Source organism: Mycteria americana, chromosome 7 (genome assembly GCF_035582795.1).
Source record: "Mycteria americana isolate JAX WOST 10 ecotype Jacksonville Zoo and Gardens chromosome 7, USCA_MyAme_1.0, whole genome shotgun sequence".
Taxonomy (NCBI): domain Eukaryota; kingdom Metazoa; phylum Chordata; class Aves; order Ciconiiformes; family Ciconiidae; genus Mycteria; species Mycteria americana.
The window spans coordinates 53990316-54015235 of NC_134371.1; the positions used below are offsets into that span (position 1 = coordinate 53990316).

At 43.0% G+C, this 24920-nt stretch overlaps 1 protein-coding gene and 1 long non-coding RNA gene across 2 annotated transcripts; one reads left to right on the forward strand and one right to left on the reverse strand.

The window, feature by feature from the left end:
- Window positions 1–522: 522 nt before the first annotated feature.
- On the reverse strand, window positions 523–13064 carry SAMD13 (sterile alpha motif domain containing 13). Its single transcript, XM_075509254.1, has 4 exons — window positions 12893–13064; window positions 11414–11498; window positions 7219–7330; window positions 523–1728 (listed from the first exon to the last, which is right to left on the reverse strand). The coding sequence occupies exons 2-4, from the start codon at window positions 11464–11466 to the stop codon at window positions 1585–1587; spliced, it is 309 nt and encodes a 102-aa protein (XP_075365369.1). The 5' UTR covers window positions 11467–11498; window positions 12893–13064; the 3' UTR covers window positions 523–1584.
- A 3085-nt stretch (window positions 13065–16149) lies between these two features.
- On the forward strand, window positions 16150–24915 carry LOC142412750 (uncharacterized). Its single transcript, XR_012776599.1, has 3 exons — window positions 16150–16237; window positions 22809–23437; window positions 23946–24915. It is a non-coding gene; the product is annotated as an uncharacterized LOC142412750 (long non-coding RNA).
- The last annotated feature ends 5 nt before the right edge of the window (window positions 24916–24920 follow it).

The following is a 24920-nucleotide window of genomic DNA, read 5'->3' on the forward strand; positions in this document are numbered from 1 at the left end:
ACTCTCTTACCTTCTCCCTCCTCAGCTGCACCCTTTCACCATTTCCTCCCACACCATTTCCACTTTCACCACGCTCTCCTGCTTATTTTCTTCTTCCCAGTTCCTTTGCTCAGCCTCACTGATGCAACCCCACATCCGGGGGGATTACCCAATTCTGGGCGTAATTACAAAGCTCTCTGGGCCAGAGAAGATGGTGAGTCCAGACAGCGCTTAGCACTATCTGTGGGCTATCTCCCAGGTGTTCTGGGGTAAATCACCCTGCTGTAGCAGGGCCAGCACAGTGCCTCTGTACCACTGACAGCTCTAGAAAGTGGTGAGAAGCACAGATGTTACTGGTGAACTGTGACCAGGGCTTCAAATTCTCTCCTTCAGCAGTATATAATGCTAGATAAGAAAAAGCAAAAATAATGAAATCTTTAAATATCTTGGTAGGTGGTGTTAAAAGTAATCACAAGAACATAGAATATTAAGTAGGTTTTGGTACCTTTTTAATGGGAAAATGGAGAAAAACAGGAGCTCCAATATACCACAACAAAGAAGCAGAGGAAGGAAAAGATCTGTAAAGTAAACTGAATCCAAACATAAGCAATGCTTTATTGGGATATAGCAAGCAACCTATCAAATAGGGAACTGGTACAAACAGATTGAACAAGACTCTCTTTTAACAGAGATGTATGGTGACGAGACAGCTTCTTTCAGTTTTTAAAACAAGTATTCAAACTGTTAAGTAAAGCATTAAAAAAAAAAATCAACCATTACAACACCAATGACAGACAATATTTAAAATGTGCAGAATTTTACTCTTTTTACAAATTTCTGCATAATGTTAGAAAACAAGTTATCATAAATTAAAAAAAAGAATAAAATGAAGATTTTTTTGTTTTGCAAAGCAACACAAACTTTTTAAAACCAACTATACTTTACATAGAACTACTATTAAAAACAGGTGAAAACAAGCTGAAAATTTGAAGGACAGCAAAAAATACACAACCCAGCATCACCTTCTGCTATCGAAGGGGTTATGTTAGTTGTATGTACAGCTTTAAACATTGCAGCATACCATGAGTAAACCTTAATAAGGTCAAAATAGGACCCTCTGCAAAAAAGGGTGAGTTGGCAAGTGTCAGTCCCATCCTAAAATTATAAGTAGTAATTTTAGTAGGTCTTTAATGTAAACCAAAACCTACTTTAATTGGTTTCTCTCTCCCAAAGATGCATGTAAACTTCATTTGGGTTTGGGGTTTTTTTTGGTATTTTAATTCATGAAATCAAGAACATGTCTGGCTCAAAAATGAGAATGACATACCTCCCTTTTGTTCTGGATACAGTGATGTAGCTATCTCAACATGCTCATTGACAATTCCTAAAAGAGAAAATCATTATGTACTATGTAAAAAATACACACCACCTCTCTCAGTTCAGACTCAGTATATAGTATATTGCCAACTCTATCCAATAGGATATATAGTGTAATTTGGTTTAAATTCTTAATAGATATATTCTCTCTTTACAAAGTTCCATCACATGAAACCAAATTGCTTATTTATTGTTTGAGGCCCAACATGACCCCAATTAGACAATTCGCTATAAAGAGTTGTTCTTTAGATGTTGTGTCTGTAGAGGTTTTACGTGATATTCATAGATTTTCAGCGCAGGCCCCAGTTTTAATGAAAGTCCAGTCAGTACATCATTTCTTGTCATCAACAGTAATGATTTGCCATCAATTTCCTATAAGAAGAATTAAAGAGTTGATAAAGACAGGTACAAATCTAACAGATGAGAACAGTCATGCAACAAATAGAAGAGGATCTGCAGAGGACCAACGAGAAAAGAAATAGTAGCCTTTATTTTCCTGAAACTATGTTTATAGCTGCTAAATTCTGCTGTCTGCTTTTCAAGTGCTCACCTGTGCTGACTAAGACATAAATACTATTCAGTCAAGCACAAAACCCAAATGAGCCTAATTTCAAAATTCCCTCCTTGTAAACCTGTTTCAAATTAATAGGTATATGTGCAGATTGCCCAATTATCAGCCATTAAGGGAAGGATACTCTTAAGAAGAAGGCTTAAGAAGTGCATTTCAGAGGAATTACCATTGACAGTGATATGCAAGTTTGGACTAGTCGGTATCTGCTAATAACTTCAGGTGCCTTCTTTAAAAGGCCAACCTTCCCAAGCTTCCTGTGGGGGAAGAAGCACCCCCCCCCCAAAAAAAAAAAACCAAAACCCACAAACAACAAAAAACCCCCACCCACCAAAACTCCTGCAATCAGAAATTTTAGAAGGGCCTAACTGTGGACCTCAACACTTTGAGAGAACTTCTCTTCCTCCACTTACAACGGAAGAGGCTAAAAACAGCAACTTCCCGGCTTAGGTCTCAACAACCTCTACTTCTTCCTGCTTAAAAATTCCCACTTTAAAATCACAGATATTATTTTCTTTTTTCTCTCAAACCTTGGCTGTCTGACCTATTTAGATTAGAAATCCTGTAGACTTTGGGGTTTTTTCCACCTCAAAACCTTGTTGTATGTTTGAAAACTACCTGTAAATGATTTTTCAAAGGTCAAAATGGAAGAGAAAGAATCCACATCTCTCAACTCCTATCTCTGTTTTAGACATGGGACCATCCTTTTCTTTACACATTCCTACAGTTCAATCACACTGCACTACTCCGGAAACAGGAGCTACACCTACACAACAATGCATTGACTGGTGTCTCACAACACAGCCAGACCTCCCAAGATCGTCATAGCCCAAAGTATATAGCCTTATGGCATTCTCCTGCACGGGACTTCACTCTGCTGTTGCATTCTTTTTTATTTTTAATTAAAAAACCCAAACACTATTAAGTGTTGAATTTGTTATCGATAGCCAACAACCAGTTCAAATGCTTGCATATATTGTTGTTGTCCAGGATAATATATTCCCAAAATTTTGTATTTTTATAAATATTATGAGCATCAGACATCAATTTATCCCACTGCAGCATCTTCCTTAGAAATATTAAATGTTGTCTTGGGAACATCAGAGATCCCATCCTCGATTACAACTCAACGTGAAAAGAGGAAGACTTATATTAGAGTTCAGCATGAATTTGTCCAGACTGATCTCTCTTATGATTTGATAAAGTTTACAAATACAAAATACATGGACAAACCACAACATAGTTAAAGATCAGCTGAAAGTGGAATTTCTTTAAAAATCTCGCCAAGAGATATAATGGCTAATCCCTCAGATCAGTGCAACATAACAGTATTTCTAAAAGAAAAGAAGTTTCCAATAACTTTTTACCCAGTTATAGCAGGTGCCTCTTTCCAATTACTGTTGAGAATGTTAATGGTTGAAACGAGTTTCTATGCTCTCTTTTCCATTCGTCACAATTCTTTCTGTGGGAGTTTTGACACCGATGAGTATTTTGCTTATTGCTATGACCAATCTGAAGTTGCCTTTTCTGCTGCTGTTCAACAATGCTATGGAGGAAGAACAGCCTCCAGCTTCGTAAGATCCAAATTAAGTAAATCCAGTACCTGGAACCGGAGAAACTCCAAGAATAGGAAAAAAGTATCTACTCCTTTCCCTACTTCTTCCACAGCGTTCCCCGTGGATTCTAGAAACGTTGGTAACTACTAAGGCAACTACTAAGTTGCCTTAGTAAGTTAGTAACTTAGTTAAGGTAACTTAGTAAGTTACCTTACTAAGGTAACTACTAAGTAGTTGGTAACTACTTTTCATTGAATAGAAAACTGATTCTCTAAATGTATTTGGGTAGAAATGAGTGATTATGTGTTCAGAATTCAAGTGTTTTGTATATTTGTGTGTATTGTAAGCTTTACCTCTTCCACTTCTTTTTAGTTTTCCACTTAAACCTGCTTCTGTAGATTGGTCATAGTTGTCCGTTTTTTTGCACCAGGTAAGATTTTGTATACTTTGGTGACTTCTCTGAATTTCTTCTTTGCTGCTTCTCTATTTTCTGGATTTTTTTCAGGATGCAACTTCAATGCCAGCTTTCAGTATGCCTTTTTAATGTCATCTGCAGGGGCACCCCTCTGCACAACTAGAGCTAATAGTAATTCCTCACTGCACCAGGATGAGCTCAGCAGCAATAGCGTATTGTCTTCAGCAAATAACCAGTGGACCAGTTAAGCTTCAAGTCCTCCCAGCACTCTCTCTGCTCTTTCTCCAAGTGACTGAGAACTGCAAGGTTTTACAGTACAGCTAACACAAAAGCATGGCAGCCACCATGCCTACATGCTCCTCCATGACATGGCTCTGCTAGAAAGCAGCAGTGGACACAAGCTAGCATCAAGCCCATTTCCCTTCTGGTAAGGCATTGCAGCGAGGCCAGCAAACTACCATTGGGTTACTCAGGCTTATCTGGCTATTGCAATACTAATGGTTAAGAAGCCACATGGGCAATAATGGTCAGGCATAGCACTAGCATGTCTCAAGACATGGCAAACAGCTTCAGTCTTCTAGTGAGCCACAGGCCCCTGTGCTCCCAGGGCTCCTTGAGAAAGCTCAGCCACGTACTGGCAGGCAGCAGTTCTTTGAAGGTGTTCACACCCTCATCCTGCATCTGGTCTGCCTCTCTCTTTAGTTATCCTGTGCCCCAACTTCTTGGCTTGAGTGATTTGCTTGCTGATGTTATGGTTTTTTGTTATTGGGCAACATCTTTCAGTTGAATCTGTTTTCATCAGTGAGCATTTTTGACTTGCTGACATCAGTGGAACTCCAAGAAGGAATAATGTATAATCATCATACAATCATCACTTCTTACCAGCACTTACAATATCATTTTAATAAAACATTCTGCAGTCCTTAAAATGTCTTCTCATTTTCCTTAAAATGTTGTAAGAAAAATTCAGGTCTTCAAAATTCTTTGAGTCACTTGCTTTGGGTGAGTCCAGATGTATTCCGATTCATCAAAAGAAAGTGTGGACTCAGTTACTGTTGTGTAAAAGCTGAATGTAATAATAGATCTCATTATTACATTCTGGGCTATGGACGTTTTGTAAGGAAACCATTGTGCTACCCCTACTGAAGCAGTTCAGTGGAAAACAATTTCCCAGTGTTGTAGGTGAAATGGAATACTTTCCTTTACCATTTACAACCTCATTCCCCTTCCAGCACATATTCAGGGCAGGAGCAGATCAAATGAATTTAGGTTTCTGTGGCCTAGGCAAGCTGCAGTACAAATAGCAGAGTAAAACAGAGATGGCTAGAGCTTCAGCTGCACACCTGGTCACTCTATAGACAGAGGATGGCTGAGGGTTCAAACTGCCATACTGACTGCACTGCCATACCTGGAAGGCCTGGGAGATCCTGGTAACAAATACCATAAGTACAGAGCTAAAGTTCGTGGTGAGTAAACAGTGTAGAGGAAACAGACCACCACCACCACTGGTAAGAGGTTAGGGACAGGGTTGTTCCTGGTGCAGACAGGGAATGGGCTGGCAGAGCTGGCACGGAGAACCAGGCACTTGTTGCCCCTCGTGCTGCTAAGGGAATGGAGGGGGAAGGAAGTGGCAATGACTTCTGCTGTGAGCGTCCGTCCCACATCTCCTGGCCGTATCTTGGCAGCAGCTGTCAGCCTCTCTCCCCAAGGGTGTGGCATAAAGTGAAGTTGGCAGCAGAATCACAGCCACATTTCTGCCCATGGCTATCCTAGCAGAGCCCTGGCAACACATTGCTAAAAAGCAGCTTACTTCAGCTATCGTCCTGAAGCCACTAACCCTCACTGCAGAATACTAATAAAATCTTTACACTCTACTTCTATGCTGCTTTCCATCAGGCTGTTGCAAATTGCTTTGCCAAAACTCATAAGTTAGCCTCACCTTGCTGCTGCAAGACCAGTAGTAATTACTGCAGTATTATTGACAAGCCAACTGAAGTGCAGAGAGGTTAAGATATTTGATGAAAGTCAGAGGTATCTGTCAGTATAAGGAAAAAACCCAGAGGCCACAATTACTTTGCCTGTGTGTTTTTTTTAAGCCACATTTCCAGGGCTGTTGAGGGGACATGGATGCTGGTATTAAAGAGTGGATACACTTAAACAATATTTTTGCCTGTTTACCCATCTTCAAATTCTGAAAAATTAGTAGCAGCTGCAGAAAGAGCCTCTCTCTGCACCCTGCCAGAGAATTACCCAACCACCAGGCTTTTCACCCCCAAGAAAAACGAGCTAAATGTAGATACTCTGTTATACTAATCAATTACAACCAGATGGGATTTCACTGTCCAGGTGCTGAAGGTCAGCAAGATTAACCTGACCAACAGTAACATTATTTCACATTAGATGTACAGTTTCGTTGAAAAGCTGCCAGTAACTTGCACTATCTCCAGTGCCTTGGAAAGTCAAGCCACCTATTCCAATACTAAATACAAGTGTTGGTAACTAATTTCCTGGTAGTCACACACAAACCTATAGACTTATCAGGAAAGGTGCTGAACTGATAATCTGGAGATGTAAGTTCCTTCTCTATGGAACAGGTGGGCTGTAGGCCAAGTAAGCCAACTTCCCTATCCTGCCCCATTAATACACCTTACCAGTGTGCTGACAGGCAAATTACAAGGGGCCATATGACTGTTAAGCTCTTTGCTGATCAAAACTACCAGAAGAAGCCATCCATTAGCATCAGCAGTTACGAGGCCCAGAGATGAAGACCCAACCTCTTTCTCAGACCGAGTCCTACACACATGCTGCTCCTGTGCCTAAAAAGATTCTTCCCCTTTATTGCCAACTTGTCCTTTCCCTGGTCACTTGCACTGCCAAGTTCAATGCAACACAGCAGCCCCTTTTTCACCCTAGGTCTTCAAAAGCAGCTCACTTCTTAGGAGCCCCAGATTTTATAAATACTCATAAGTGTATTTGCACAATACACTAAGGAAGAAGGGAATTACCATTCACATTTTAAATAAAAAGATAGTGAAACTGAGTGGTTCTATAAGGACACGGAGTCCAAGCCAGAAAATTTGTTTAGATTCCTCACCTTTCAGATGACTGTTTTAAACAAACTCCAACCCATTATCCACACCTTGTAGAACAATATTGTTACTCAAACATCATAGTCTCATGGATTTGCACCCAATGACAGACTCAAATCCCCCCATTAATGTGGGATTTTCACTCCCATTTAACAGCATATAACCAGGTTCATGGCAAAAATGTGCAATGTGAGAAACTTGTGGCAGTCAAAAGGTGTTTCCTAACAGATTTACCTGTTCTTGAAAAGCATTGGCTTGTTCTTCAAATCCAGCTGTTCTGAAATAATTCACAACATCGATAACAGCCCAGTCAGCAGGATCTGGAGGTCTCCCGTTCTCTACTGAACTGCAAAGTGGAAATCCAGACAAGTGATCACTAAATGTGCGCAGAGCGCCTGCTGCTTCTTTGTGCACACCCCATGTACATCCCTTCCTTCCTTGTTCCTCCAGGAAGAGTATACTTCAACACAACTTCCCCTGCCCCGATGCAGAACAGTCACTCCTGTTCTCTTCCATTTCAAAGACGTGATGCTGGGGACAACTGAGGTACCTCTCCCTTCAGAAAAGAAGAAAGTATATGAATCTTCACATCAGCCAAAGGTCTTTTGATAAAGGTAGACAAAGACTACCATGACTGAGGTACCAAATCCCTGTCTTTCAAGACTGTAGCTTGTTTTCAGCTAGCAAGTACTTATAAAGAATTGCAGTATGTGGATTATTCTTTTCCCAGATGAGACTGTGCTTCATTGTAACGTGGGTAGAAACAACTGGAAACCATCTTTGCCTTGCAAAACAAAAAAAAGAGAGGCACCAATGATTGCACCAATTGCTCAATATAGAAAACTGCCCAAAATTGGTTTTGGACTCATCTTTGGACAAATCTATGGACTTTTTAAATAGCTATGAATCTGAGAAAACATCTGTTAAACACAATTGGAACTAATTCCTTCTGTGATTGACCTCAGGCAATTGCTTGCCACAGTAGCAAAAACAACCAATCATTCATATTACTATCCTTCTCCTGCATTTCTTATCTTCAACCTGCCATCACCCTATCTCAGATAACCTTTGTGTATCTGCAAATTCTTGGTAAAAAGACACACAGTGAGCTTGATTGCCTTTCCTATAGCAATTTAGGAGGATGAAGAGCAAGACATCAAAAGAAAGAACTTCTTTAACGTGTTTCTCCAACTAGAAGTCCCAAAGTTCATGCCACATTTTCCACTGTTCTGCATGCTTAACCGTAGTGCTAATGAAAAATATGAAAAATGTACAGATCAGGGCAGATGTCAGAATCCTGTCCATTTAAGGACCTGAAGCTTAGAGGCAGGACTTTGATCTTCAACAGCACCAGCTGGAAAAGAAACACAGATTATACTCTCCTGACAGCACTTTTGTTCTGTCCTTCGAATTTTTCTTTTTCAACTGTTACCACCTCTGTCTTGCCTAGACCTGTGTATCTTTCAGCAAAATAACTGAGTGAATCAAGAACCAACCATTTTTCCAACCAGCCATGAAGAGAAGTGAACAGAATCACATATAGTGCCTCCCATCACTGTTTCCACAACATCCCAATTTCTACAACTAGCTGAGCCCTGGGAAGGAGGACTCGTGAACACAATGATTTTCGCTTCTCCCCTAACTCTTGGAATGTACCTGTCAATAGGACAACAAAATTCTGGCCCTAGAGACTCACACTACAACCTTTATATCACACTGTTTGCTGCACTTGGCCTCTAAAAGCAGTTTCTTTCACTTATCACATGGAATATACACATATCTCAGAGCAATGAGTAAAGGGCCAGAGTGTCTTCCTTTTGCTCATCAAGTAATGACTTACTTCATGAATCGCTTCACTGATTGTGATTACATAGAAAGGCAACACTCAGCAAAATTGAAAATGAGACTATCTGGCCTTATCAGAGCTGCACTTTTTTTTTTTTTTTTAAATCAAAGAATGCCTTTCAATTAAGATTTTTGGTGTTGTGCGCATTCTGAGGCTTAAGTAGTAAAATGTGAAAAGCACCACAAAACCTACACATATTTGTAAAAGCAGCATTTGAAGAATTATATTTAAATCTTTGCATTTTCCCTAAGACATAGACTATCACTTTCAATGACTCATCTTCTACTTAAAAATAAACAAACAAAACCCCAACAATTCAATATTCTAAAAAACCATAACAAATCTTAAAAGATACTGAACTTAGTTCTTCCTAAACAGCAAATAAAAGATTCATTCTGTAAAAATACCTCCTAACTGTATTTTTCTTACTTCCCAAAACACTTTAATTTCAAACTAAATATGGTCCCAAACCCTCCTTCCCACAATTTTGTATTTCAGCCCAGGTGCATTAGTTCTTCCTGTAGCTCTTCTTTTACTGCTAGGGAACTACAGCTTGGTCCAGCCCCATCCCAGGCCCAACTGCAATGACTTCAGGGGCTCTACCTTAGTCATTAACTAATCACAGGAAATGCAAGTTCCTGCCCCAAGGAATAGCATCATGCTGGACCTCAAGTGGAGCCAATTTCCACAGTTACAGCTGCAGAAGACTCAACAGCATGTGGCAGACTGCTGGAGGCTGGCTGGATTTTAACCCATCTACCCACACAGATGGTCATTTGGCTTCTAGACTTTAACAGTATCCTCCTTGCCCTGCTGTTGCACATGGCTCTATTCTTTAGACAAGAAAAGGGAATGTGTAACAGCCATGGCTTAGCCATATACTGGTTTATGCCAGACATCCTGGATGCTGTAAAATCTTAAGAGGACTGGCATTTTAGGCTTTGTAACAAGATACTAGTTGCACTGACAATGAATAAAGATTATGCTCGTCTGCTTTTCGCCACTGTCCCTGTGCCTTTATTGCCATCATGTGGCAGAAGCAGCAAGGCCTGAAAGGATATAGCTGTGAACAAACAGATTTTATCCAAGCTATTTATAACCACTTCAAGAAAGTGCCAAATACTTCCTTTGTAGATATGCGCACATACATACTGTATACATTAATTTAGAAACCACAGCTCCTGATCAGTTTAATTACAATCCCTATCAGTTTTAAAAAGCCACCTTCCCAATAGTAGTTGAGCCTTTATCACCTAAGCCTCAGGGGAAAATTATTAAATGCAAACTATCCTTGCTTTGACTGCCTCCCTTCTCCCCCCACCGCAGAGCCCTCATTGTAGAAGCAAGACTGCCAGCTGAAGGTGGCTTCTGAGGGACATACGTGGTATAATCTATTCATAGTTGCTGAATAAGGAAATGCATTTTATGTTGGTGTGCTGTAACCAATGTCTCAAGTGAAGGGGAAGCATGCTGATTTTAATGGCTGCCATCAGATCCTTCGATGCTGTGTCATAATCAGGTGTTTTATCAGCATCCTGAAGTGACCATTATTATTATTATTATTATTATTTATATTACTCTAGTGCCTGGGAGCCTAAGCATTGTCAAGTTTTCTGGTAAGGCTTATGGAAAAGAGATCTGAAGGAGAAGAATGAGGTGCAGCTTTGCAGAAGTGTTGCAGTTTGAGAGGACACACTAAGGACTCTCTCTAGTACCTTTCATTGTGTGGGTTTTTTTTTTTTATATCTATCTATGTATATATCTATCTCAGCCTATATATTCTATAACCCTTCTATAACCTTAAAGCAGCAAGGCCAAATTTTTCCCCAAAGAACTCCACTTCTCAGATCATAACTTAATTCAGAATTGCTAGTCCTACTCTAAGAATTGCTGACCTTTAAGGATATGGAAATGCCTCCGAAACAGTTCCTATCCCTTAGCCTGCAGTCTACCACACCAAAGAAAATTGTAGAGCAGTGCACACCATGTCTCTGTGTTATTCCCATCCTAGGTCTGAAGTAAAAACCCAGCAGTTTAAGGCTTCTCCAGCAAACAGCTTAAAATATCTGTTCCAGAAGAGAACTGAAACCAAAGACATATGCTGCTGCTACTACTTCTCAGCTCTAGATGGTTGGACAGTCAGCGGAGAAGGGCATATGTCTTGCTGAAAGAGACAGAAAGGAGACTTCCACATAGGACGCTTCTCGCCACCAGGCACCGGTTCTGCAAAAGCCATTAGCAGACAGGTGAGCAGAGGCAGAGTATTGGTTACAGTGCCACCACTTGCTTTAGTCTGTTTGAGAGGAGAAATCAATAGAGAAAGGTATACCCCTAACTTAACTTACTAGCTTCTGCATCTTGAGTTTGCTATACAGTCCTCCCACATATCACTCTTAATCAATTCAGTGCCCGAGACTCTTCTATTTCGAAGATGAAATACAATAAAAGTAATTGAGAACAGGGAAGGTTTGAAACAAGCAAAGATAGAGGTGCCCACCCTTGCCAACCGCATTAAGTCAAAGGAAAACTACAGTCAAAATCCATGTGCTGTTTACATAAACTGAACACTACGGATTCACTTACTTTTTGACATCCAGAGAGCCATTTTCCTTGTTTTCCATGTCAACAGTTAGCATGGGGAGGATAGAGGTTTCTTTTACTTCAGCAACTGATCAATAGGGGGGAAAAAAAGCTGTGTTTAATTACTGGTAGAGCAACATAATGTAACAAAAACAAGCATTCTACAGGGACATGACCATGTTTCCACCCGAGAGCAAAGATGCTGTCAAAGACTGCTTTCCTCAGAAGCCCGGCAAAGCTGGTAATAGCTAGTGAACTACGAAAAGTTGACCTGTGCTTCAAAGACAAGAAATATTTCATGCCTGAAAATCAAGGAAGGTAATGTTACATTTGCTCCTTTTTGAAACTAATAAAATTTTGATCAAACTATATATTCATACACATAGAGATTGACCTGCAATACATAGCTAGATATCAAGAGGGCTTATTATGCCTTCAGTCACCCTGCTATACAGAGGATCCAAACAGGCATACGATCTTATCCCTACTGAGGTTTTGAAATCCATAGCCTTGTTTTACAAATAGGGAATCTGGGATACAGATGAGCACAAAGTCACTTACACCCAACTCACACATAAAGCTGGTAAGCAGAGTTACTAATTGAGCCCCAAACTCCTGAGGCCTAAATCAGTATCTTATCTATAAGACCATCCTTCCTGCACTAGCACAGCTTCTTCTATAGGTATGGTATACGGAACTCTGAAAAGGAAAGGAGCATACGAAGGACACAGGAGAAAACCCCGTTTGTTTCCCTCCTCGCAGCATGCTGGAGTACTTTCACCACACAGCTTTTCCCACCACAGAACATGCAGAAATGACCGGAGCCTTTTCTTTCTGTTCTCAAATAAGCCATTTCTATTTCAGAGAGCACCAAAGAACTGACCAAGGACTCAGGATGTTCTTGCTGTAGCATTAATGGATGCCAGTGAAATGTCACAGAGCTCTGGGAAGTACAGAATAGGGAAATCACGCTCTGCAGCTAAAACTTTGCAAAAATAGAGGATAGCAATTAATACTGCTGTTTGAAAAAAAAGACCCTTTATTATACAGCTAGCAGCATGGAAAGCACCAAGAAAGCAGTAACAAACTAATCGAAAAGATGCTTCTTCCTGTACCGCTGACCAAATAACTCAACGCATTCCCTCAAATCACTTCTTGGTTCACCTGAGGTGACTGCAAAACGACAACCGCACCAGCCTGTCTGCGGAAGGTCCCCTCGCCCCGGCCACGCAGGACCCGGCAGCCACCCGGGCTCGGGGCAGGGCACCTTCCGCGGAGCCCCCGGCCCCGCGCAGCCACCCGGGCGTGGGGGGCCCCCGGGGCTCCCCTTCCCCCGCGGCGGGCGAGGAGACGGCTCCGCCGGGACTGTGTGACACGCGTTCACCATTTTACAAGCATCTCCGAAACCGTTCGCCAGGCAGCACTGCACCACATTGTCATTTTTTGGCTGGGGGTGGGGGGAAGTAAGACAGAAAAACCTACCTACGAGCAACTAAACCAAAGCATTGCTACAGGCTGCTCCGGAGCGGCGGAGCCCCCGGCTCCCGCCCCCCCCGCCGGCAGCGGGGCGCTCTGAGGCGGCTCAGTTTGACACCGGGCAGCAGCCCCGCCTGGCTCCCGGCCCGCGTGACGCGGCCGCCACACACGGCCCGCACCAACCGCCGCCCGCGTCATGGCGGCCGTTTTAAAGGCGCAGCGCTGCACCGCCCCCCCCCGCTCCCCCCGCCGTCAGGGGCCCGCGGCGCCGCGGGGTCCCCCCGCCGGCCGCCCCCTTCCTCGCAAGCGCCCACACCGCGCAGCCTCGGGAGGGCACCCGGGAAGTTTGTGGGCGAGCGGGACCGACGCCTCCGGGGAGCGGCTTCCCTCCGGCAGCGCCTACCTGCGGGGGAGCCGCGGGCAGGGCGGCGGCGGCGGCGGCGGAGCGCTGCGGGCACGGGCGGCTGCAAGCCCGCCCGCGGCACACGGCCGGAGAGGAGCGCTCAATGCAAGATTCATGACCTGAGTTTCTTGGGAACCTCCTTGTAAACATTTCTACTCCTCCTACCAATTGGGGTGTATGTAGTAGCGGTAAGAGCGGGGGAAAGGGAAAAAACCCGCAGATATGTTTTGAAGGATGCAGTAGCTTATCGAGGCAATTTTACACAAGGTGGAAAACGGGAACAGCCAGATCTCGGAAAATTGATAAAGTTACATAAAATGCATTTCTAGAATGAGTTCATCAACTCGCAGGTGAACAGTAGACACTTGGCTTTCTCTGGAACTGGAGCATCGGCAGGCTCAGGGTGATGGGAAAGAGGAGTGACTAGGGACAGCACAACCGTGCCACCACCACCGTGCCACCGCCGGGACTGGGGGAAGAGAGGAGATGGAGACAGCAGTTTCTGGGGACAGCTGCATCTCTTATTTGTGTGAGCACCATACCTTATTTCACAAGGAGACCCACAGATACCCATGGGATTCGCTGTACTGCAAGGTACAACTCAAAGTGCCTACAAATGACTAAGTCTGGACCACTGGCAATAAAATCCCACCCGCAGAGATGAATACAAACGTTGGCAAGTTTCTCCAGCAACTGCACTTTTTTTTTCTTTATGACACTAATTTTTGTTTTCTTCTTCCAAACGTCCCTTGATTCAGGATGTTTTCTAATGGCACAGAAGTGTTACATGGATGGCACGTTGTCAGTGCTAGGGAAATTAAGCAAACAATACCAGCTCACCAACACACCCTGCCTTCCCCACAGCCAGGCATGCAGACTTCCCCTCAGCACCAGGGCTGCGTCCCAACCACAACTCAGATGCAGTGACCTTCTGACCATCCGTAACAGTCTGGGGTAGTACAAATTTGTGGGATGTTTTACTTGCAGAATTTCCTTCTGAGTCAAACCACTCAAATTACACCCCTGCTGGGAGGCAAGGGGGACATTCCAAGCTACCTGGGGACTCGTACAGAACCAACTGGTGACTTCAGCCTGATTTCTGCAGAGTAAGTCACGGCTCCACTACACGAGTGCCCCAGCCGGCACTGACAAGCAGAGTCTGCTGGCCAGCAGAGCGGGCGTGCTGGGCTCTCCCCAGGCACTGTGCATCTGTCTCACTCCCAGAAGAAGCTTACTGCATCCTAGCTGCACTTGTGAACAGAGATCCGAGCCACCTAACTGCTAACCAGACACAGTTACAAGCACTAAAATCACAGGAAAAGTGCACTTTTGTGCAAAGGACTGTAGACGTGACTTCCCCAACCATGTCATTTTGCCTGACTCACATGCTGCCAAATAAGTAACCAAAGCTCGCAAAAACTATGCAAATAATGGGACTCAAGTATCGATAGGAGTGGTGAGAACAGAGAGCAGTGGGAGTCCTCACTGCTTTGGATTTTAAATAAATGCAGACAAACAAGTTAAATAGAGTATTAAAGATACTGCACCCTAAAGAAAACCCTCTTTACTTCACATCCCAAAGCGTGCTGTAAAATGTGGCATATTTGTGTTGGACAAGTAAGCCGCGCAAGGCAATTCTTTTTTGTCTCTGAAGAAATAAGCATTCTAAATGAGGCCATAATGAGTTTTCTGCATCAGCTGGTTTCTAACTTTGGTAATGAGTTGACATTTGAGGATACAAATATAAACCAGCTATTTTACTCATACTCTCCCCTTCCTTCCATCATGTTCTTCAATTAATCCTTAGAGTATTCGAAGTGAGGCTCACACAGTGCATGCATTCCTTCTAAAAGACCTTGAACAGCAGAGAAAGGAATTTTAAGAAAACGGGCTGTGGGAAAATTCAATGTGGAATATGATCTGTGGTTTGTATTTTCATTCATTGGGGTAAGGTAATTTAATTAAAACGAGATTATGTCTGGAGGGAGACAAAGCAGGGAAGTGAATTAGACTTTTGTTTGACTATTTGCATCCCGCTTCTGGCAAAAAAAACGTTTCCAGGCCTCGTAGGGAACAAAGCGAGACCAGGGTTGGTAGATCCAGGTTAAGGGGTCAGCCCTGTGTGTTTCTGAACTTCTGCTGTTGCACAAGGAGAAACATGCAGAAGCCAGTGTAGATATCGGACACCAATTGACCCTGTTTTCTGGGTATTGGAAAATGCCAGTTTTCTACTGCAAAGCTATTATTTTTTTTGTCCCTGGAAGTGACAGCAGTCCATGAAGACAAAATGCATCACACGTGTGGCGAAGGAGAGCGTAGCACCCCGTTAGCTGTGCAGTGGGTGCCGAATGTCAGCTCCCCCAGGGCAAAGTAAAGCCCTGTAAACCTCTCTTATTCCAGTGTCCTGGGTAAAAACATGGTTAAACATGTTCATAGGGAAAGCTGAGTGAGAAAACAATGAAGGACTTTCGTGGTTTCCCGTGGAGGGAAGCTAGGAAAGCTCCTCTGCCTTATGCAGAGTAGAATGGATAAAATACATACTTCATTGTCAACAACGACTGAAGGTTTTACAGTTACCCCCGCGCACAGAGGCAGGCGCTAGGTGCTCACCGGCGGGCTGTGGAGGGCCGGCCCCGCGCACGACGCGCCCGTTCAGCCGCCCTGGGCGCGAGGCGGCAGTAACGGCCGGCGGGACCGTTACCGCCCGCGCGCCGCCCCGCCAATAGCCGCCAGCCTGGCAGCCGCGGGGCCTGCTGGGAACTGAAGTCCCGCAGGGGGCCGCCCGGCAGCGCTCCCGCAGGCACGCGCACCCGCAGGCATGCGCAGCGGCCCGGCTGGCCGCCGGCCCTCGTCCCGCGGGCAGTGGTGGTGAGCAGGCTGGGATGTGGCTTTCGAAGCGGCTAGCTGCCGTTGCTGACTGAACTACAGCGTGAAATAAACGCTGGAAGGTGCTACGCTTTTCCTCTGGGTGTTCGGGGAGACATTTCGGGGCTGGCGTTGATCATTTGTGGTTCCTGGCGGCCAGATTGGAAATGCTGCTCACCGTGAGGAAGAAAGTAATCCAGAGATAGCCCAAATGCTGAGAGGTTTCATCCAAACGTGATCGTGACCAAAAATCATCAGCTCCTCTTAACGTGCAGCACTGGCGGCAGGGGAAACGAACAGGGGACACGGGCTGTTTTTAAGTAATTCTTGTCACAGATGTGGAAGTGGCGCAGGTTGAAGATGACTGCTTGCCACCCAAACTGAATTAATTTATAGCTATTTCCAGTCTATTAATAACAGTAGTCTAAAAATCCCTTTTGCATCATTTCCTTCCTAGCGATGCAGGAGTAAAAAGGGACCTTCCAGGCCCTGGAGTTTGATCTCCTGCCATCACAGGCAAACCCTCACATAACCACATCCGCATCTAGCACTGTTTTTGAGCCCGTAAGGAATCTCACCCTGCTCTGCCAGTCAGAAAGCCTGTGTCAGGCTCCCTTTACTGGTGGTTAAGAACGTTTAATTTACAACTTGAAAAATACATGAGCAGTTTATACCTATTTTTTCCTGTAGTAATATTGTTTAGTTTAATAGTTGACTTCTCTGTTTCTCTGGTATTTACTTGCTTATATAGACTCAGCTGTCTGAATGACCATAGCCCTTTTAGGCTCTCTCTGTAATAAGCTGTGTCTTCTGAGCCCATTCCCCTTTCCTCTTCGTGTACATTCGCCTCCCAGGAGCAGGCATTTGGAGCTGCACCCTGGGGTGCAGTAGGGTCTCAGCAGTACCTTCTACCTTCCCTGTCTGCTCTGAATAGCCCCTAGCTCCACACTACGCTTATGGAGATCTTTTATCACACCTGCATGGCACTGGTGATTTTAGACATCCCAGGATTGGTAAGTACCCCAGGGTCTTTTCCACAGTCTCTGGCAATTACTGTACACCCAGAAAGAGGCAAAATCCCTGTTACTGGTCCAGGTTGCACCTTTCCAACACTTTCTCTATGCTCAGAAAACTGTCTTTCATCAGTTAATGTCTTTCCCACTCCAGTCCATATTCTTTCTAGTTTGCTTGAATAGTATTTTGCCACTTACCTTGCTCCACAGCATTGACAGCTTAATACCCGTCGTCCTGCTCTCCCTTCCCTACTTAGGCATTGCATAGAGGAATGAGGGACAGTTCCCAGCAAGGTACTCCAGTCCGCCCATGGAGTCCAGCAATGAAGCTCCTCTCTTTGATTCCTGCCTTGGCCAGGAAGGTCACCCAAAAGCCATCCCGTGTCTTCTTCACAGCCCCCTTCAGACCTGCCAGGGTTTTCTGCACGGCTGAGCATTGTCACGTTGCTCTGAAGTTCTGCATAAAGCCTAGACAAAAGGCCAAAGATAGCATTGGTGTAAAGCAGGTGTGGAGGGAAGGAAGGCAGAAAACCTGTGGCAAGAGTACAGCAGAGAGAGTTGTACCAGCCTGGCATTCATTTCTAAGGCAACTAAATTGAAGTGCATGTTTAAGTACTAGGTCAGAGCACAAGAGCCAGTCAGCCTCGATTTATATTCCATGCAGTTACCTGGGTACACTCTTATAAGGTAAAAGACAGGGTCCATAGATGTGCAAAAAGTTTTGTAAAAGCTCTGGGCTTCAGGATCAACGCATGGGTTAAGAGCTCTGCAGGGGCACAGTGCCGAATCAGCAACACAGCTCCCTTGCTGCAAGCCTGGAGGGGAGGAGCACTGCTCAGATTTACTGACAAGGCAGTAATTAACAGGATGGCAAAGACCCTCTGTTTTGTCCTGATGGGGAGTCCCTTAAATCTTTGCTTTAGTATGCTAAGGTCCTTTTTACACAATAAGCATTATCCAACCTTTTTTTTGTAATCATAGGGATCTCCAGTAAGATGACTAGATTTGCACCCTCTTCACTAAAAGTGAAGAGGCTAAAAATGAATGTGTACGGCAGCTGACTACAGTGCAAGGCCAGTGGTACCTTTCTGCTTTTGCTTCCTCTGGTGTCCAAGACTGAATTGCTTAAATAAATCTTCCTGCACGTGAATTATATCCACTTCACTGAGAATTTCCTGCCCTACTTATTTTGTTGTGCTCCTTGTTATTCTGGTAATTGCTTTATATTTAATAAAGCTATGGTCCAGACTTAAACCCTTGTCATTTTAAAGCTTATACTTAAAAAAAAATAAAAAATAAAAAATCACTGTATAAAACACAACTCATTCTGCCCATACTAGCAGTAGTAACCTGCCACATATTTGCCTAGCTTGTGATAATGTAGCAAGAAGCTTATAAAAAGTATTCATATGAAATACCAACACTGTAAAACAGAACCCAGCCTAATAAAAATATTTTACATAAATATGGCTCAGATATCTTGGTGAAATAGCTGTTAAATCTATGGGAAATCTGAAAGGTAGCACTTTGGTTGCATGAAGTGAGGCAAATGAAAAAGCACAACATGCTGATGCACTCAAGAATAGAAAAAGTTATAGACATAAAAATGTCAATAAAACACAAGAAAAAATCTCAACTATGTTTCAAACTGCATTAAGAAATTAGTGCTAGTTTTTTTCCCACTTTGCTGGAAAGCTTTTTTTCCTAGGAGCGAAGAACTGTCTATCAGTGAAAAACCATCAAAAGCCTGATGTCGATGCCTTGGTGGCCCAGTGACCCACTTGGTGACTAGTGGTGACAGTGCAATTCACAGGTCCTTTTGCTGCAGGGGAGGCTCCGACTCCTGCCAGACAGCTTTCCCCTGCAGTGGTCTTGGAGTCGGTGCTGTACGCTTCTGCTCCTCCTCCTCATTCTCCAGACAATATTTCCAGGGGTAAGGCTGCCACCTTCTTAATAAGAAGGCAGTCCTGGCTGTAAAGTTGACTTCCGATACCTCGCCAGCCTCCCCTATGAGCTTTTACTTCCTTGGACACTGTGCCTGGGAACTGGGCCCAGTACAGACCCCTGTGGAAGCCAGCGTACCTATGAGCCTGCATAGCTCTCACACAACACCTTTTTAAGAGACAGAGGAGGCCCGCACCCAGACCGAGGGAACATCCATCATAGACACCTAGTCCGCAAGCTGGAAAATATTTTCTGCAGGGACAACCTCAAATACCTCCTCCATTTCTAAATATCTTAACTTATGCATTATTTTTATAATAGGTAAGACTAACGTCTAGTTTCCTCAGTAGCCACCTGGCAGCAGCAATCAAAATGTTCCAATGCAGTTGTGCTGAGCTTTCCCCCGTTTTCAATGTGGGGACATTAAGAGCCTTCTCCACACCTGCCCATGGAGGTTTCTGCTCAGTCCCACACAGACTTTCTGGCATGTCATGGATTTCCCCTTAAAAGCACTGTTGTAACATTCTTACATCACCTTCCCATCAAGAGGTTTTCTTAGAAGCCAAGGTCAGTAAGATTCGGGACCATGTATACACTCAATAAAGAAAAGAGGAGCAGAGGCTTAGTCACAAACCCACCTTGGTGTCCGGAGTCCAGCCAAACCAGTCTGTTCCTTTATGGTTTTCTTCTAAAAAATATTCTGAGCATGCACAGAAATCTACGCAACACTTGGGTAGATCTCTTGAAGGGCAAGCTCTTGAAGGGTGTCCACCTTTGCTAACCATAGCCATTTTGGGGAATGATCATATTTCAGAGGTGTTCAGGCGGATCATTCAGTGAGTTTCTAGGGCAGTGAAGTTTTTCCACCAGATATCCAGTAGGCAGGCAGAGTTAGCCAGTAGCAGGCAGTTTTAGCCTGCTTTAGAAACATCCAGATTTCCAAGATTTGTAAAGCACCCATGTCCTGGTAAATACTGGCATCTTCTTTACATGTTACAGTTCTGGTGTAACTGCCAGAACTGATACCAGGTGTGGAAGACCAGAATATGGCACTTCTTCCATTGATCAGCTGTGGAGGATGCTGCTCCTCAGCCCACTGAAAGCACCATGGACCCAGAGAGGGGTGATCTCTGCAGTTCTCACTCACTGCTGCTGGTGGGGGGCTTGTGGGTTCTCTATCTGCTCATAGGCACTGAACTATGAGGAAAACAAAGAAATCATGACAACCCTACACTTTGTGTGTAAATATGAAAGATCAAAGGATGCGCGTGTTGTTTGGCAGACCGTGGTTGCAAACAGTACCACTGACTGCAAGAAAGGAACCACTGTTACAGCAGGGTAAGTGTTCCAGTCGCGCGTTAGATGACCCCGTTTCCCCTCTCTACTCTCTCCCTTGATATAAAACAAAACCAAACAGATATTCACATGTGAACATGAGCAGACATGACATTCAAAAGTTATGCATTAAGGTTATAACAGGTAAACTCACCTTTTAAAAATTTGCTCAGCTCTAAACTGGTTGATGAGGCTCTGATAGGGATGCTCTCAAGAACACGTTTGCTGTAACTTTACTTTCTCTCCAACTGCTCTGGTGGTCACATAATTCAGAAAAATATTGAACAATGTTTTTTGCCTGTAGACATTATAATTAGTCTAAATATATCTAAATTTGATCAGCATCCAACTCTAAAAATGTATATCCTCTCTACTATAAATACTATATATTTAATGAACCAGCTTAGAAGCACTTTTCAATTTTTTTTTTGTGACAATCTTGGGTTAAAAGTGGTGTATTTCTGAACTTTCAAGGGCACATAACACAGAAATGTGATTGTGTGGTACTAAAACAGACCCCCCCGATTCTAACCTCTAATGAAAATAGGATTTATCAGTTAGGGATTTTTAGTGGAATTTTCATACAGCTTGTGCAATAATATATATTATGAAAAAAATGCTTTTGTCCAAATTAGTGTCAAAAACTTTTTTGCTGATGCTGATATGAAAACCAGTAAAAAAAATATTGCAAGTATTAATAATTAAGACTAAAAGGATTTAAAGGCAAAATCTAATACATAAACAACAAATACTCATGGTTGGTAGTGCATATATTATCTGACATATTATGTGACTGGTACAGTCCAAATTTCTCATTCCCTACTGCTCTTAAGTATTTTCCAAGTCTCTTGTTCTTACTGCGCCCTGCAGCTGACATTTCTTACACACACTGCTCCACACCATAGAAATGTGCCATCTACTGGCAAATGAATGCAGCTGGAGCATTTTGTTGTAGAGAAGCTCGGTGAAGGTGGAATCATGATTCGTTTTAGTTTACAGGTTTTTGTAGTGATCTGGAACATAGAAAAAAGTTCAAGAAAAGTCAGAGTTGAGTTCTGTTAGTCAATAAGTAGTTGCAGAATTAAGACCAGTTTAATAACTTCAGACACAATACTACGAATGCCCTAAAGCATAGCATTGGGGTGTACAAATCCTGAGTGAAGAAGCATTTGTGTTGATATTTCAAGTTTCCTTCTGGGGCTTTGAAAAGTCCAACTCATTTATGAGACTTTAGGGAGTTATTTTCCCCCCCCAGCATTCACTGCAATACTTCTCTTGGCAGGAAATGTACCTTGCAGCTGACCCAGTGCCGTTAGCAAATTCTCTTCCAGAATGAAAGAGCTAGGGGTGCTTTGGCCATGGGAGGTGGCTCGCTGATGTGGATGTCCTCCTTGCAGCCAAGTCCCTGGGTTATGTCGCAAACCACAGAGCAGATACTTCTATAGGAGGAGAATCACACTCCTGACATGAACTAACATGCTAACATGAACAAACTATATCACTGCATTATACACGTTATATCATGTAGCCCTTAGAATGATTCTGCCACCATGATCTTGTTTCTGGTACAACATAATGTTTTTACTAAGGCTACCTGCTCAGCTCCTCTCAGTTTTTCCCACCGGTAAGCAAGCTTGCCAGATGCATACTTCCCAATACATATGGTAAGAGAATAAAGGGACATAAAGGTAATGTATTTACTGGGGACACACATCGTATTTTTTTTTTTTTAAGGTGGCAGTTGAAAGAGAGATTATTTTATAAACTCTGGGCATTTATGAAATAACCAAATATTGATTGCTTAACCTCAATTAACACATCTGTGAGACAGGTGAATTACGTTGTTTTACTCATCCAAGGTGTTACCCATCATTAATGGAGTCCTGACACCTACATCCCCACTTTATGCAAACATCAAGTAGAAAGATGATGGTAAAGATGGAAGAAACTGAAAGGACATCCCAATCAAGCATTCATTTTGTTGAACTATTACTTAGATAACTATATATACATTCAAAGTAGCAATGTAGATACACAGTAAAGAACAATACTTCCAGTACAAGACAGTTCTTGTGATATTGCTGTGTAGACCAAAGCATTAATATGCCACTAAATGTAAATAAGGTGGTGTTGGATTTTTTTTTTTCATTTAATTAAATTATCTTGACAGTGGAAGAATTTCAGAAGGTTAATCAAGCCTTTCCAGCACTCCAGTTTTCTCTTTATTGCACTAATCACCAGTGTTTCTTCCTGTAACTGACTGGACACACTCAGAACGTACTGCACTACCTGCCAGGCTGCCGAGTCCTTGCTCCATTTGAGTCAATATACCTACAGCTGTGTCCTTTCCAATCTTCCACAGCATCCTGGAAGCACAGGCAAAGGAAGAAGTCTCTGACCTCTACCTCCCAGCAAAGGAAAACATCTCCTACTCTGGTTGCGTATGTACAGGAACAGATCACTGACCTTCGTCCTCAAACTCCTTCCAACTAGAACAACCTTTTCATCCTAAAGAGCTTTTGTGCTGCAACCATGTCCACGTGTTGGGCAAAGTGTTTTCTCTATCTTGTCCTTAGCAAAGATGCCTCATCCTCAGACAGGCTGCTTCTCAACACACAGAGCAGAATCTGCAATGAGAGACTAGATTGCTGCTGTGTCATCTATCAAAATCTAAATCTTGTAAGCTGAGCACTAATGAGGAATGTGCAAATTTGTCACTAGGTCTTTCTCACATGCTTCGCTGACCATGAGCTAATGCAAATGAACACCACAAATATGTTGCTTTTAAAATTTAAAGCCAAGAGCCACATAAAGACAATTTTTCACAACACATTTTTGCAAAAACATTTGTATTTGACCCTCTGAGGGAGGGAACAGGACAACCGGACTGTAAGGATTCTAAAGGAAATTTTACTGGCTTTGTGAAATAGAGTATTGTGAACTCATCCCAATGATTTCATGGAAGCCTCGACCTGCTGTTATCCCACTGAGGTAGGAACTTTTTGTAGTAGTGACTTATAAGAATAAACTACATTTTCAATATATGCAAGTTTCCTTCAGGCAGGCACCCCTTTTTGTAGTATGCAAAAAAATAAAAGCAACAACAAAAGGTCAAAATGTGACTAGACCTCAGATTTAATTCAAAACTTCTATTCATCATCAAATTCAAAAGTTAGGAAGGGAAGCTATCTTGAGATGCTATCGTGCCCTGAGATACCCATCCTATCCTTCTAAAAAACCCTTTACATAATTCCTATGTAAGATGACAAATATTTACTATCCATAAGACATTTAAACATCCTTGTGGAGCTCTAACCTTTTTACTGGAAGTGATCACTGCCCAGCCTGACATTAGACACTCATATTTTATCCCTTCTGTCAGAGCCCTCAAATCAGTTGATTTCTCAAGCTGTCAATTAAAAGCATTTTCAAAATGTGTGCAAGACCCACACTTGTAAAACTCTGGTGGTCATACAACTTTTTTTTTTTTTTTTGTCAGACACATCCAGAACAGCTATACACACCCCAGCTGGAGAATGGAATCATCTTTTTACCAGTTTCTTACGCAATGGTTCTCAAATTCTTATCTGGGCTAAGTCCTCCTTAGACGGGGCAAATTAGAACAACAGATTTGAATGACACCTTCAAATCTGCTGCTCGACACGCTGTGCTTGCACGGGAGCTGTAGTAAACGCAGGAGACAATCTTTTTGCAGTTTCTTAGCTCAGCTTTAGGAAAAGTACAAAGGTCTCTAAAATGTAATATAGCATTTGTACTACGAAACCAAGAGGAACACAAACCCCCAGTCAGTCGGCGTACCGCAGCAGAAGCAAAGAGGCCGAAGCTCCGCTCGGAAAGCAGGAAGAGGAGGAGCTGCGTTAGAGAGAGCAGGTACCAGAGCCTCTCCCAACAACACTTGCAGAAAAAGCCTCAAGACAGACAATGCCAAGACCGTGAACAGTGTTTACTTCTACCAATTGCTTCACAGCACAATGAGAGACAGCACAAAGTTTGTACAGCGGGATCTGCGGACAGTTTAAAACCAGGCAATTACCTTTAATAAAAAGCATGGAGTCTGAATGTGAAAGTACGAAGACAAACAATATTGCAGCTAATGATCACCTTGCTCGCCTTTGATTGTCTAAGAAGTCCAACTCACTGACTTCTCATAGTGCCTTTAATGTTCTCCACACCACCTTCTCCAAACACCCGAGTTCGCGTTTATGCTCAATGGGGCCCAACTAGTACGTGCAGTATGTTTCATAACCTTTTCCTCTTGCTTTCAAACCCTGTTTGCAGTGTGTGGGGAGATGCAACGACTCTCATCATACAACATTCTGATTCACAAAGAAGCAGCACAAGTGTTGTACATAATTTAATTTGCACTTCTGTATATAAATGTTTACTATATTGCACACTATTGCAGCACTTAAAAACATCTAATTATTTGCAAAAATTAGTAAAATACTTTAAA

Excerpts from the sequence above, each read along its gene's own strand:
- SAMD13 (XM_075509254.1), bottom strand. The coding sequence starts at position 11,466 with ATGCTAACTGTTGACATGGAAAACAAGGAAAATGGCTCTCTGGATGTC. Across the intron at positions 7,331-11,413 it reads GGCTCTCTGGATGTCAAAAA|TTCAGTAGAGAACGGGAGAC; the intron begins GTAAGTGAATCC and ends TCCACTTTGCAG. Across the intron at positions 1,729-7,218 it reads CCAATGCTTTTCAAGAACAG|GAAATTGATGGCAAATCATT; the intron begins GTAAATCTGTTA and ends TTCTTCTTATAG.